This window comes from Trachemys scripta, chromosome 10 (genome assembly GCF_013100865.1).
Source record: "Trachemys scripta elegans isolate TJP31775 chromosome 10, CAS_Tse_1.0, whole genome shotgun sequence".
NCBI classification, from domain to species: domain Eukaryota; kingdom Metazoa; phylum Chordata; order Testudines; family Emydidae; genus Trachemys; species Trachemys scripta.
In genome coordinates this window covers 44,549,082-44,564,394 of record NC_048307.1, presented here as the reverse complement: position 1 = coordinate 44,564,394, position 15,313 = coordinate 44,549,082, and the positions used below count along the sequence as shown (strand labels likewise).

The 15,313-nt window shown below is 56.7% G+C and overlaps 1 protein-coding gene across 1 annotated transcript in view; it reads right to left on the bottom strand.

The window, feature by feature from the left end:
• LOC117883986 (AP-3 complex subunit beta-2-like) overlaps nt 1–15,313 on the bottom strand; it is a 50,856-nt gene that overhangs the window by 22,146 nt on the left and 13,397 nt on the right. The window contains 11 exon segments of the mRNA XM_034783977.1: nt 1,314–1,376; nt 1,764–1,835; nt 2,177–2,231; nt 3,157–3,254; nt 4,521–4,697; nt 5,510–5,692; nt 6,179–6,245; nt 10,838–10,879; nt 10,881–10,990; nt 13,420–13,515; nt 14,188–14,261. Of these exon segments, the coding sequence (XP_034639868.1) occupies nt 1,314–1,376; nt 1,764–1,835; nt 2,177–2,231; nt 3,157–3,254; nt 4,521–4,697; nt 5,510–5,692; nt 6,179–6,245; nt 10,838–10,879; nt 10,881–10,990; nt 13,420–13,515; nt 14,188–14,261 (1,037 nt within the window).

The following is a 15,313-nucleotide window of genomic DNA, read 5'->3' as shown; positions in this document are numbered from 1 at the left end:
AGTCAGGACACCATGCTGGAGCAGCCCTGTCTGAGATATGATCGCGTGGGCTCAGGCTACATGCAGGGTGGCTCCCAGCGGCTGCACTAGCTCAGGGCTCCCAGCAGCTGCTGTAGCGAAGGTCACAAGGCTGTCTGTAAAGCCCGGTTTTCCCCTAGTCCCCATGTTTGGGAACAGGCCCTGGTAGGGCTGGACGTTTCTCATTTCCCCCCGTTTTAGGGAAATCCACCCAGCAGACGTAGTCATTTACTTATATTCCAGTAGCACGTAGAGGCCCTGATGAGGATCAGGCCCACTGTGTGGGCATGTACAGACACCTCAGCCCTTGCCCCAAGGAGTTTACATGAGACCCAATACACATGCTTTCCCCCACACTCATCGCAGAACAATCTGGCTGCTTCCCCCGGGCCTGTGGCTCCATGCCCACTCTCCAAACCCAGTGAGGAGCAGGGGCTGGGCCAAGGCCAGGGTAAAAACAAAAAGGGGCTTTGTTAATAAAGTGGGGAGGGTTTGGGCCCCCAGAAACCTGCACCTACCCCTTGGTGTTTAACTATGAAACAGCCACCGCCAAGCCCCACAGAACCAGCCGGCTCCAGGACCAGGTAGGGCTGGCCACAAATTTTCCATCAAAATTGTCTCTACTTTCCATAGAAAATGTAGATTTTTTCATTGAATAACCAAACAGCTGAAAACCAAAGTATTTGGATTGCACTAAACAGTCATGGAGCCTCTTGGGAACTGTAGGGCCAGGCTCCCCAGCCATCTCCCATGATGCATGCAGGAACGCCCACCATTGGGGTGCATCCTGGGAGATGTAGTCTCACCAGGGAGTCCAGTCCATGGAGGAGAATGGGAGCATGAAACAGCCGAACTACAACTCCCATGAGGCACCGCAGCAGCATTCCCAAACTGAAATATTCCATTTTCCATTTCTTTCCCCCACCCAAAAGTCCATTTTCCGCCCAGCTCTGGCAGTGGGGATGGTTCCCAATGGCAGGTGGAGATGAGATTGTGAGAGTGAGTCTGCAGGGAACCAGCAATGAAAGCCCTGAGCTCTCAGGAGAAGCCCCAGTCTCCCTTCTCTCTGTAGTGGGCACCAATGAGGTCACTTGCCACAGCAGGTAGCCCCTCCCAGGCTGTGAATGGTTCCTCCCTTGCTCATGGCTGGGGGCGAGCAATCAAGGCGAGCGCACACTGCACCCAAAGCCCCTCTCTTTTACTCCCATGCTGACAGAATTATCCCTGAAATGCTTCCAGCTCTGCCACACGCTGCCCCCACCCAGCTCCGCCCACCAGCCCCCGGCCCTGAGTACCTGGAACTCCCGCAGGATGGTGGAGATGTTGGTTTCGTTAGCGAGGTTGGTGAGAACTTCCAGCTGGAGAGGAGAGAGAGAGAGAGCACAAGAGCGTGTGTGTGAGAGAGAGATGGAAAGATTTACCCCCCATGTGCCCAGAGACAGAGGTACCTCCAAGAATCCTGCCTGTGGGGAGAGTGAGAGGAGCCAGACTCTGGGCGCAGCAGACTGTGCATGTCCGGGCTCGAGGAGAAGGTGTCACATGGCTGCATGGAGCTCCCCATGGGGTCCAGAGGATCAGACGGTGTTTAGAAGGGAAGGCAGTGCCTACAAACTCCCAGAGGTGGTGGGGGCAGATCGCCTATGGCAGGGGAGTTGGGTAGCTCGGTGCCAAGGCTATGTCCGGGGTGCGTGTAGGGAATGCCTCGCTGTAAACATGCTTCAGGCCGTCCTGCGCATTTGACTCACCTTGAGGATCTTAATCTGGGTGGGGTCCGTGGATCTGATGTAGAAGCTCTTCAGATATGGCTCAAACATCCCCTGCATGGACAAAGCAGCTTTAGCAGCAGCCCAGTTACCCTGCTGGATGCCAGCTGGGGGTCAGTCAGGGGACAGGGCAATGGACCAAGTGCATGATGGGGGATTTCTCTGCAGCATCTAGCACTGGTCCTTATTGGAGACAGGCTGCTGGTCTGTCCCCCATGACAGGAGGTGGGGGATTGGACTGATCTGACACCGCAGAGTCCCCGCACACAGCCCAGGAATGGGTCAGTCCCAAGCCTCAGGCTTGGGGGAGCTCAGCCCCAAATCCCTCTATGCTGCAGCCCCAGCCTCTAGAGAAAAGAAGGGCGATTTCTCAAGTGCAGGGAACCAGGACTCACCCGCCGCTTAATGGACATCGTGGCCACGTTCTGCAGCACCACCCACTGCACCTCACTGCCGAGAGAGAGAGAGAGAGAGAGATCCATCAGCTGGCCCCGTAGAAGCGAGGCAGCAAGGAGAATCCATGCAACAGGCTGCTCGTACACAATCCCCCACTTGACCCAATCTGGGCCAAATTTACCCCCTCCCTACTGAATAACAAGCCCCAGCATCAGATTCTACCCTGAGATGGGCTGTTTCAGGGGTTTCTCCCTCCAGGACCTCACTGGTTCCATCTCAGAAACTTTCATACGCCTGAGATGGAGCCAATAGGACCTATCTGGTCAGGCTGCCAGAAGAGCTCTGTGCAGGGCCTGAGCCCTGACAGCCTGTGACACACAGACTTCAGCCTCTGGAACAAGTTGTGACGAATGGGGACTGTTCTTACTGTGGTCTTTGAATGCTGACAGGGGAGTGTGGCTAGGATAGTCTGCATTGGGGGATGGGAGAGTGACCAACGGAGAATACCTGAGCATGTAACATGAGAACCCAGGAAGGGGTTAGAGGCCAGGTGACATGTTTGCCCGGGAAACTGAACAAAGGTTGTGGGAGGGGTCGCTGAAGGGAGAGTTTCAGGAGCTGGCTGGTGGGACGGCTGGGAGGCAGACAGGGCTCTGACCTCCCAAGGGGGCTGGGGTGCCCGGGGACCCCAAGATGGACCTAACTGAGGGGGATCCTGTTGTCTGTGCCTGCAAGACCTGTCTTGGACTGTGTTCCTGTCATGTAAATAAACCTGCTTTACTGGCTGGCTGAGAGTCATGGTGAATCGCAGGAAGCTGGGGGTACAGGGCCCTGAGTCCCCCACACTCCGCGACACAAGTCATGGAAGAAAGTTCAGGTGGTTGCTGGAGAGAAAGAAAGGGGTGTGTGGGGAGAGGGGGCGAGCAGAAGACAGAAGGAGGAAAGGGAGAAAGGAAGAGAAGCTGTGGTGGTTGCAGACCTGTGGCTCCTCAGAAGACGCACCAGTGCCTTGGCAATGACCCCAACCTCGGCCTTGGGTGCCAGGTGGAAGTACAGCTGAGCTACAGCCATCACCACCTGTGGGGGAGGGGGGAGGAGAGAGACAAGAGGTCATAGGAGGGCACTAAGCAATGGGCTAGCCACTACAGGCTGGGTGCTGCCCAGGGCTGGGTCTAAAGCACCTGACTGCAGAGACGGATGTCCCATTTTCTGTGTACTGCCCCTTCACGTGTTGGGTTTCCCTGAGGCAGCAGCCAGCAGGAGAGCGCTGCTCCCAGCGAGACCCCTGTCAATGACCTGCTGGGCAGAGTGTCCAGAGCTCCAGCGGTGTCAGGGCAGGGGGCTTGCTGAGCTTGGGGCCTACACATCCCTGTTCAGATGTAGAGCGAGTCACCGGGCGCGCGCTCCCACAAGACACAGTGCATTGTGTCTCCTTCCTTGGGGAGCCCCCATGTGCCGGAAAACCCACCTGTCACTCCTCAGGCACGAGGGGAAGTGTCATACCAACGGGACCCTGGACTCAGGGCAGTGGAGGGGCTGACTGCAGCACCGCAGCTCTGTTGGGGAATGCAGGGGGCTCACCATGTCGTTGCAGTTCTGTGGCAGGGGGGCTGTGGCTCACCGTGGTGTTGCGGCTCTGCGGTGGGGGCATGTGGCTCACCAAGGTGTTGCGGCTCTTGTGTGGGGAAGGGCGAGAGGCTCACTGTGGCATTGTGGCTCGGGGGGCAGGGCGAAGCAGAGAGGCATGAAGGTCACCGCGGGGTTGTGGCTCTGAAGTGCGGGGGGGACAGGGCGAGGTAGGGGTGCTGGGGGTTCACCGCGGTGTTGCGGCTCTGTCGGGGGGGCAGGGCAAGGTGTGGGCTCACTGTGGCATTGTGGCTCGGAGGCGGGTGCAGGGCGAAGGGGCACGTAGCGTGGTGTCACAGCTCTGTGGGGGAACAGTGTGGGGGAGATAGGAGACTTACCGTGGCATTGCAGCTCTGGGGGGACTCACTGCAGCATTGTGACTCTGCAGTGGCGGGGGGCAGGGCGAGACGGGAGGGCGTGGGGCTCACTGCGGCGTTGCGACTCTGTGGGGGGGAGCAGAGCAAGGCAGGAGGGTGTGGGGCTCACCGCGGCATTGCGGCTCTGTGGTGGGGGGGCAGAGCAAGGCGGGAGGGCATGGGACTCACTGCAGTGTTGCGGCTCTTTGGCGGGGGGCAGGGTGAGGCGGGAGGGTGTGGGGCTCACCGTGGCGTTGCGGCTCTGTGGTGGGGGGTAGGGCGAGGGGGGCATGTAGCTCACTGCGGGGTTCTGGCTCTGTGGTGGGGGGGCAGGGTGAGGCGGGGAGGCCATGTAGCTCACTGCGGCATTGCGGCTCTGCAGCAGGGGCTTCGTGTTGCGCAGTAGCAGCCGGTGGTCAGGGTCCATCACATAGGGCTTGCGCTTCACCAGAGAGGCTGCGTCCGGCTTGTCATCCTTGGAGTCTTCCTCATCGGAGCCGTAGAAGGCCTTCTCCGGGTTCTCCTCCAGCAGGGACTCCTGCCAGGCACAGTGTGTGTGTGTGGGGAGGGGGGGGCGGCGGATGCAGCACTAACTCCCCCTCAGCGGCCCCCCCAGCCAGTAAACCCACCCCAAAGACTCTAACTAGGAGCTGATACAAGTCAGGCTTTTCCTCTCAGGCCCCACTGGCAGCCGCTTGGACTGGCCTCCCCAACAACCCCAGAGCAGCGACAAGACCCCGAGGGATCCCTGCATTGGTGAGGACAAGGGGAGGGGGATCAGGGCCAGCCTGTGCGAGCCCCAGGACAGCTTCACAGGGGTCGTTTTCTGATCCAGAGGGGACACAGATCCAGAGGGGAGCGGTGATCACCCAGGCTGACCTCCTGCATAGCACAGGCCGGAGACCCACACCCAGGGCTGTGGCTGAACTAGAACGGAGCTTTGGAAAAATACCGTCTCCATGTACAGCCTCTGTGGGATGCAGGATCTCCTCCCTAGCTCACATGCTTCAGAGTGTGCCTTGTTTCTAGTCCAAGCTAAGGTGGGGATGCTGTGTTGCCACCACATGACAGCACCATATGGCGCACCACCAAGGAGCCACAGCCGTAGGGGCCGTGGGCACCCTGAGCCAGACGCTGCCCAGTTGCCTCAGACTGAGCATCACTGCTTCAGGTCCCGCAGCTCTGAGAGGGGCAGTGCAGCCACGTGTGCCAGGGCTGGGAGGCCTGGCACTAGAACAGAGCCGACATAGGACCCTAAGTCAGTCTCCTCCCTTTCTGCACTCTGTTCCGGTATGAACTTCCTTCCCTGCCTCACTGGGGTCACGCATCCCCTGCCCTAGTCTGACTCACGTTCTGGTTGGGGCTGAGGAACTGAGTGCGCGCGTAGCGGGTCAGCATATTGATGATCACCACCTGGCCCCACTCCTCCACATCGATCAGCAGGTTGCACAGCTTCCGATAGTTCTTGTGGATCAGGTCAATGCGCTCGGGGCAAACCTCCTCAAAGGCCATCACCACGCTGCCTGCCACCAGCTGGGACAGAGGGGAGAGAGCAGTAGTGGGGAGGGCAGGGTGGGAGGGAGAGCGACGTGATCTGCACTGGGAGGTGCTATTCTCGCTTCCCACCAGCTGGCGCTGTTTCTGGGTCTCTCCCCAGGGAGCTCTGGGAAGGGCTCCATCTCAGCCCTGACATGGGGGGACAACCCCAGGGCAGGGTTTCTATCAGGACTCTGCTCTGAAGGCACTTCCAATAGGACACATGGGTAGGAGACTGGGATCAGCCAACAGAAAAGCAGGGTCAGTGATGGTTACAGTTTAATAGCACCCCCATCCAAGGGTGGCAGAATGCTGGCCCTTTAAGAATCCAGCTCCTGGGTTATCTTCCTGGGACCCCTGGAGTTGTACATTCGATGGGCCTTTGCCTGAAATTTGGGAAGGGGATCCTTTAATAATACAGTGCCCCGCTACCCCCACCCCACGTGGTTAATGTGGCTCCCCCAGGATACCATCTCCACTCACTGTGGTCTTATCCGCCAGCAGCTTCTCAATCACTTCGATCAGCTGGTCCTTCTGATCCGAATCCAAGCTGCAAGGGAGAGTCAGCAGTGGGTGATGCTACCAGCAGGGGGAGGGGAGAGGTACTGGAAGAGCCCTATCCCCCGCCCCCCCTGAGCGAAAGGGGAGACAAGCGAAGCAGGCAGGACTGTGGTGTGTTGGAAGAGAATGAGGCAGGATCTGCTGTGCTGCACCTCACCGACCTTTGCAACTCTGCAACAGCGCAACTAGGCCCCAGATCCCCCTGCTCCTAGCCTATGAGCCAAGGAGAATCTCCATCAGTTGCTAGCAGTGTTGGGCCAATGATCCATAGCTGAGCAGTCCCAATTCCATCCCCTCTCACAGAAGCAGTAAATAGATAGCTTTTGAGCTTCCCTGCAGAGCAAACAGCTTGATCCCAATTAGAGAGGGGTCCCTATGAAGCGTTTGGCTGCTGGTTTCATTTCTCCCTCCTCTAGGTGTCAGCTGAAAACCTCCACTCAATGTGCAGCAGCAATCAAAAAACCAAACAGAATGTTGGTAATCAATAAGAAAGGGATAGATAATAAGACAGAAAATATCATATTGCCTCTATATAAATCCATGGTATGCCCACATCTTGAATACTGTGTGCAGATGTGGTCGCCCATCTCAAAAAAGATATATTGGAACTGGAAAAGGTTGAGAAAAGGGCAATAGAACAGCTTCTGTATGAGGAGAGATTAATAAGACTGGGACTTTTCAGCTTGGAAAAGAGATGACTAATGGGGGATATGATAGAAATCTATAAAATCATGACTGGTGTGGAGAAAGTGCATAAGGGAGTGTTATTTACCGCTTCTCATAACACAAGAACTAGGGGTCACCAAATGAAATTAATAGGCAGCAGGATGTTGTGAAGGCCAAGACACTAACAGGGTTCCAAAAAGACCTAGATAAATTCATGGAGGATAGGTCCATCAATGGCTATTAACCAGGATGGGCAGGGATGGTGTCTCTAGCCTCTGTTTGCCAGAAGCTGGAAATGGGCAACAGGGGATGGATCACATGATGATTACCTGTTCTGTTCATTCCCTCTGGGCAGAGGTGAAAGTAAGCTGGTCTGATACGGCGTACCAGCAAGAGCCGGTGCGCTGTACCGGACCGGCTTCCCCAGGCCGGTGATTTAAAGGGCCTGGGGCTCCCGGCAGTGTCCGGAGCCCCTGGCCCTTTAAATTGCTGCCAGAACCCCACTGTCGGAGCCCCCGGGTAACAGAGGCGGCCAGGAGCCCTGGGGCTCGGGCGGTGATTTAAAGGGCCAGGGGCACCACTGTGGTAGTGGCGGCTGGGAGCCCCTGGCCCTTTAAATCACCGCCGGAGCCTTGCCGCCGCTACCCCAGGGCTCTGGCAGCGAGGGCTCGGGCAGCAATTTAAAGGGCCCGGAGTTCCAGCCACCGCTACCGCCCCGGCCGCAGCTACTGCAGCAGAGTCCTGAGCCCTTTAAATTGCCCCCGAGCCACAGGGCTCCCAGCTGCCGCTGCAACTGGTAGCTCCGGCGGTGATGTAAAGGGCCCAAGGCTCCCAGCTGCCACTACTGCAGCCAGAGCTCTGGGCCCTTTAAATCTTGATTTAAAGGGCCATGGGATTTAAAGGCCACGCCCCTTCCGATTGAGGCCACACCCCTTCCGGTTGAGGCCCCTCACCCCAGCTCAGGGGTAAGTCCTTTAAGTTACTTTCACCTCTGCCTCTGGGGCACCTAGCATTGGCCACTATTGGAAGATAGGATACTGGGCTAGATGGACCTTTGATCTGACCCAGTATGGCCGTTCTTATGTTCTTAGCTAATGCGGCTCGGTTCCTTCTAACAATAACTAAAGGTTAAATATTTAACATGTGAGATGCAGGCACATAATCACTTAGTGGTATTCACACCAGGTTCAGTGAACTGTATGTTCATTCTGGGTCAAGTGCAAGGTAGGTTGTGCTTTATTCTCCTAGCCTCCTGCTTTATCCCTTCCATTCCTCGGCCTCTGACCCACATGCACCTTCTTGCCTGGAGTTTAGGACAGTGCCAGACACTCTGTCACCTTTCTGCAGCAGCCTATCCTATTGTATAGTGTCCCGCCCACCTTTGGTTCATTACGGCCTGTATTGATCCATGCTGCAAGGCCACGTGCTTTCTGGGTCCATTCATTCTATGGACTATGAAGGACCCAATAGCCTGAGGCAGACCGGAGTGCTGGGTTTTGACAAGGAACTGTCCAGTAAACAAAATCCAACAGCCAAATTCTGGGCTGTTACACCATGAACAAGGGGGAAAGCACACCCAGAATTCAGCCCAAGGATTCCCGGTCTATATCACACGCATTGTCTCAGTGGCTAAAACAAACAGAATTTAAAAAAAAAAAAAAAAAATCAAATCGACTTTTCACTCTTATTCCGCCCGTTTATTTGCTTCCATCGTTTTACTCTCCACTGGAGCAACAAAAACAGACCGTAGCCAGTTTCTTGCTAGTTTCACCCCCCCCAGGTTTGCATACGCCAGCACAAGCCTGCAAAGTTTGCAAAAACAGCCCTGGGGAGTGTTTCCAGATCCATGGATTGGAAGGCCAGCCTGCATTAGGATCGGCTAGGCCAAGCTCCTGTATCACAGGAGCCAGAGAATCTCACCCTGACTGAGCCCAGAGTCTGTGGTTGAACCAGAATGTATCTTTAGGGTTTAGATCCAAGCCAAAACCCAAGAAATAGCACCAACCTGATCTCCTTGAAAAATATATTTTTTAAGAAACCCATCCAAACATTCCTATTAAATAGGAGGTTTTGTAAAACTTTAAACAAAATCCCCACATGCTCAAAGCCCTACATCTTGGCCCTCAGTGGCCCAATAGTGGCTCTTTCAGATGTTTTCCATGCCAGTCATGTATCAGTAGGATCCAGATGGCTTGTCAGTTACTGTAGCTGCATTATCTGGGCAGTCAGTGCTTGACCTGGCAAACAGAAGTGTTTGGCTGCTGGTCTTGTTTCCACTTACTGTTCATTTCCTTGAGAAACATCTCACCCACAGCCCCTCCTGCTACCTGCGGTTCCTGGCCACGGTACTAGGGGGAGCAGTTCATGAGGGGTTTTTTTTTGGGGGGGGGCAGTGGGATGCCCTGCTGCATCACTCTGTATTGGCATTGAACAACAGGGGAGAGGAGCTCCTGGGCTCACATATTTGTGTCCCCAGTGAGAGAACAGAGGGTCTGACCCCCAAAGAATAAGCAATTGAATCAACTGGTTGTATACCAAGTTCTTGTGTATTAATATACGTCAAGCAGGGTCGTTTCTGAAAGCTGGTAATGCTCTGCCCTGGATGGTCAGTAGGAGATCTGTATCCAGGCTCTGGCTAGGAATGTAGGCGGGGCTGTATGTGTAGAACACTGTACTTGTAACCGGGGTGCTATGGCAGCACCTCCTCACAGCAGAGTGGAGCCGCAATAGGGCAGGGAGGCGCGCCTCCCACGCTAGCTGTTCACACAAAATTAACTCCACACCAGCCCTGAGGATGAGTTCTGGGTGGCTTGAAAGCTTGTCTCTCTCCCAACAGCAGCTGGTCCAGGAACAGATGTTGCCTCATCCAGTGTGTCTCCATGCACCTAGCATCCTACTACCGAGGGAAAGACAACGGCTTTACAACTTTAAAGTTAATAGAAAGCCATTTAAACTGAGAAGAAAACCCCAGTCTTGGAACACTAAGGCAGGAGGGAGTTTCCCCTCTCTGTGTAACCATGGATGACCATAGTCTGAGAGAAAAAAAACCTTGTTAGAAGGGAAGGGGGTTGAAGTGAAGGACCAGCATCTAAGCGGGGTGCTGTCCATGAAACACGGGATCCCCTCTATAACAGGGGGCATGCAGGGAGACTGTTCAGAGGCAATAGGTAGTGATATTAGAGAAGGGAAGTTAGCTCCTAGAGAAGTGTACAGCCAGGGCCGCGCCTTTATGTTTATTTTCTGTGTAACTCAGCTGTTTGCTTCCTTGACTATTCCGTCTTTGAATCTAAACAAACTTCTTGTTGATCTATGCCCCATGCAGGTCTCCGGTGGGCATGCTGTGTGTGGCAAAGTGAGCTCATAACCTGGGGCAGGTTTCACCCCTGCAGGGGTGCCGAGCCAGAGGGGAAAGTCCCGGTGTCTGGCAATTAAGAACTCAAGCAGATGGATCTGGGGGGAGTTGGGACCGGAAGTGCTTGTTGCGGTCACCCTGCCAGGAGTAACTAGGCTGATGGAAGCCAGGGTGAGACCTTTTTGCTGGCAGGCTGGCTACTGGGGTCAGAGCTCTGAGCCATAGCAGCCTAGCATTAAGGCATCCAAAGTCACAAGGCAGGTGGTGACAGAACCCCATACTGGTCTGGGTGATCCCCAAAACGTCACAGTCCTCCATGCACAAAACCAGAGGGCTCCAGAATTCTGATTCCGTGCAATCTGACTGAGTCACAAGAGGCCCCAGGGCACCATCACCCTGTGCCCTGTACCTTCCTCCGTGAAAAGTGGGTGGCTGGGATTTGGTGGTGGGAGTCCCCACTGTGCACCGGTGTAAATGACGGCCCAAGGTGCAATGCACGGGCAAAGTGAGCCCAGCATGTATTTCAGGAGGGGGGCGGGGATGCAGCCCATTGTCCCAGTTACCTTTATAGCTTGGGGATGGCATGAGCAGCCGTCTTGCGCAAGCAGCCGTCTTGCCGCCTCCTTGATGGCCAGCATCATGATGGGCACTATGATGGGCACCCGGATGCTGGAGAGAACCCGCAGGGCACTGGCCCGGATCAGCTGGTTGGGATCCTGCAGTGGGGGGGACATGGAGGCAGCTCCAGGAAGGCTTCACCGCGGAGCACCCTTCCTGACTCAATCGGGCAGGGTGAGGGCCCCGCAGCACCCGGGGGTGCCAGAGGGAAGCAGAGGGGTTCGCTTGGCACTGCACTGCACACTTGGAAATTGATTCCCTGCGAGGTGAGACTCTTGCTCATTAACACAGATCTGCAATCTCTCTGGCCAGTGCCCCCTTCGGATCCCAGGCCTGGCTCCCGGGGGCTGGGGGGCGGGATTTAGCTGGAATTGTGGGTGCTCAGCACCTCCAGGAACCAGCCCCCCAGGATTATGGTGGCCCCATGGGGGGCGGGGAGGGGGGAGAAGTGAATGGCCAGGGGCCCTGCTGCAGTCTGAGCACAAGGGCTCCAGAGCAGAGCTGCTAGGGACACAAACCTGGTACCGGCTCTTTTGATCTCACCCCATTCTCTAACCCCTGCCCAATCCCACGGGAGCCCCAGGCCTCCCAGTGCCAGAAGTTGGGCCTTCCCCATAGCTTCTCAGAGGCAGGGGTCCCTGGAGGGCCCCCCACCCACATAGGGCTTTATACCAGGACCCTTTGGGGAAGGTGTGAGCAGCTGGGAAGGGGAGGAGGGAGCGCACTCCCCCCATGCAATCCACTGCTTTGGCTCTGCCTCCGCCTGCGCCCTCCCCGCCCCGCCCCCGCGGATCACAGCCTCACACCTGACCCAGAGCCCAATAACCCCACATGCTGAGCTCTGCCAAGTGCCTGGAAAGGTCTGGCTGGGGTACAGCGGCCTCTCTGCCAGGGGCCCCTTTGAGTTCTTCTACCCGCTACTGTCCAGTGTAGCACTGGACCCCTGGATCCACATGGCAAAAGCACAGACTATCCACAGCAGGGCCAGCGCTGGCACCCACCATCAGCTCTCAGGGACTGGACTTCTAAGGGCCTGTGCCAGCTGACTCGGGCTTGGGCTAAGGGGCTATTTATGGGGTGTAGGTGTTCGGTCTCTGGGACCATCCCACCTTGCAGGGTCCTAGAGTCTGGGCTCCAGCCTGAGCTTGAGGCAACTGGCACAGGCCAGCGGCAGGTTTTAACTGCACTGTAGACACACCCTGAAAGGCCCCCAGCTCTTCACCATGGGGCCATCTGGTTCCAGCCTCCCCTTGTGCCTATCGCTTCATTCTGACCAATCTGCACCTCCAAGAGGAAGCGGAGATGCGGACAGATACTGTGGGGGCAGCACTCTCTCTTCCTCCACAGCAGCACCCTGGGAGCTGGGCACCAAAAGAGCACCGGGTATGGAGGGGAGAAAGGCAAGGAATTGCTTCGAACATGCCTGTGCATCAGAACCCAGCACAGCCAGCCACCCCCCAGGGCCAGCTTCGGCAAAGCACTTCGGGATTAGGCACTGCCCGGGCTCACTTTGTGGTGCTGCAGTGACATGCAGAGCCCACGCCATGCTGTGCCAAGGGTGAAGGGGCAGCAGGTTGTTCTGAGGTGGCACTGGGATGGTAACACATGGGAGTGGGATGGGCGGGTGCCTGCTAGGGAGGATCCTAAGAGAGACCGCCCCAGTTTGTCCCTTGTTCTCTGTCAGTCCAACTGGGAGAGGCTGGAGTGCAGCTTTGGCATCAGGAGTCGTGGTCCATTGTTGCAGGTGGGATTAGGGTACCTGTCCCTGACCTCACCCATAGCAGGTTGAGCTGACAGCCCCGAGACCTGTATGTGTGGAGCGCATGGATGAATCCAGACTGCAGCACCATGGGCCATTAATGGGGTGGGAGGTCTCACTAGGGACAGTGTGGGGGCTGCTTCCTGGGGCACTGGGTAACCCCAAATGTCAGGGCTGCAGCAGCTGCTGCTCACTTGGGGCATTGCTAACTTTCCAGCAGAGGCCCCGTTTGGCCTCCCAGCCTGCTCCCTTCCTCACTTCCCCCCATCTGCTGGTCTTCCGGGCGGGCTGCGCCGGGGAGATTCCAGAGGGTGACTCTCTGGTCAGCTGGACGATAGGAACCAGAGAAGTGTGTCCGAGTCTCACTCCGGGGAGGGCCCCCAGTGCTGGGGAAGGTTTATAGTTAGAGGGCCACAGCAGGATGCCCAATGTTTCTTGATTGCCTTCAGTCTGGGCGCGGGTGTGTGGGGGCGCAGGTGTGTGGGGGCGCAGGTGTGTGGGGGTGCAGGCATACAAAAGCCCCTCCATTCAGAGGGCCTGGTCCATGGCCACAGGGTTTCCCTGCCCCTGGCTCTGTAACCTAAGCCCAGGCAAGACCACCCCGATCCCAGCAGTGAGCACCAGCAGAGGCATCTACTGCCATTGCTGGAAAATAGGTGGGACAGTCCTCTCCTGCCTCGGTTTGGGGCAGCACCATCCCCCAGCCCACCGTCAGCCCCTGAGGTGCCCACACTCCAGTCCCCACCCCCTCTGCCCGTGACCTCTGACCTTTAGTCCACGCTGGAAGGTGGAGATGGAGAGCAGGGCCAGGTCCTGCTGTTCTTCCGCATAGCGGACCAAGTAGACATACACCAGCTTCTTCACCTGCCAGACACACGGGCAGAGACCGAACCCTGTTAGCCAGGCTCCAAATCCCGCTCCACCCTGTCTGCTTCCCTCCCTCATTGCTTCCTCCACTGCCATGCCAGGCTGCCAGCGAAGAGGGGTGATTGCCCCCACATCTAGAGGCCCCGGGTATCGAGGCGGGGGGCAGAGGCAGGAGGGCATGAGCTTAGAGGAGTGGGCTATGAGGAATGTCACAGGGAAGTTATGCTAAGCAAGCTGAGTGCATCACAACAGCTGCTTCTCCCAGAATCCTCTTTGCTGCAGCAGGGTCTGGGCTGGATTCTGGTTCCTCCTGCAATCCTGGGCTGGGATGCCGTCCCATGTCCATCTCTCTCCACGTGGCCACCCTGCTGCCCAGTCTCGGGGTGCAACAACCCCACAGCCCTCCAGGCAACCCCACCTGGCCATCGCTGCTGCAGAGGGCAGCAGGATCCCACTGGGTGTTACGGGGGCCCCTCAAAGCCAGCTTGCCATTGCCACTTAGCACAGGGAGTGAGTGTCCTATATGGGAGCAGTTTCCTGCCCTGGCATATGTGTGCAGATCAGACCCAGGCAAGCTGCAAGCAACCCCCTGGCAGGTACCGTCCCTCCCAAATGCTGCCCCCTGCTGGCTCGCAAGTTGCTTGTTGTGACCCCGAAGGAGATGCTCACCTCAATGTTCTTGCAAGCCACGTTTTTGACGACAGCTGGGAAGAGGTCGGATGCATTCTTCCCCTGGCGATCATCTGGGGATGTGAGAGAAGAGACTGTGACCTGACAACACATCTGCAGGCATCCCAGCCTGCGCCCAGCACCAGGCTGTCAGAATGCCGCACACATACAGCAGCACTGGGGGGAGAACCCAGGAGCTGTGGGGCCAGACACATGGGCCGCCACCACCTGGGCTAGAAAGCAGAACCCCACTAGCTTGTGGTGTGTGTGTGTGTGTGTGTGTGTGTGTGTGTGTGTGTTTACAGCACCGAGCACACTGGGGCCCTGATCCATGATTGGGGCTCTGAGGCTCCATCACAATACCCATGATAATAACAGCAGTATGTGGCCTCACAGCCCCCTCTAGGACCCCCACCACTAGAGGGCATGAGTGCCCAGACACCTGATCCACTCCGAGCCCCTTTAGCAGAGGAGCTGGCTGCTGCCCAGCTCTAGAAAGTTGGAGGGTGGGGGCGTTATGAACATGGTGGGAGGGATAACAGAGCAGCGCGGTCCGGGGGAATGAGCCCAGGACTGGAAACCAGGAAGGACCAAGTTCTATTCCTAGCTCTGAGATCGGCTCACTGCGTGATCTCAGGGAGGTTTTTTCTCTCTGTGCCTCAATCTCCCTATCTGGGTACGGGGATGATGATTCATATGTGGCGAAGGTTTAAGGCCATAAGGGACCACCAGATCCTTTCAGTCTGCTCTCCTATGTCTCACACATACACCACCCCACACGGGCACACTAAACTCACCCTCCGAAATTAGACCAAGGGATCACAGTCCACAGGCACCTAGATAGTATGTGCCACAGGCAGAGAACAGGAGCGACCAAGGGGCACCAGTACCCAAAGCCCCCTCAATGGCAGGGAAATGGTTAATGAGATACACCCAGGTAATCCTGGCAAGTGACCCGCACCCACACGCTGCAGAGGAAGATGAAACCCTCGAGGTCCCTGCCAATTGGATCTGGGGGGAAATTCCTTCCTGACCCCCGCATATGGTGATCAGTGAGACCCTGAGCATGTGAGAAAAACCAGGCAGCCAAGCAGCTGAGAGAGATTGTGCTCATACCACCTCAGAG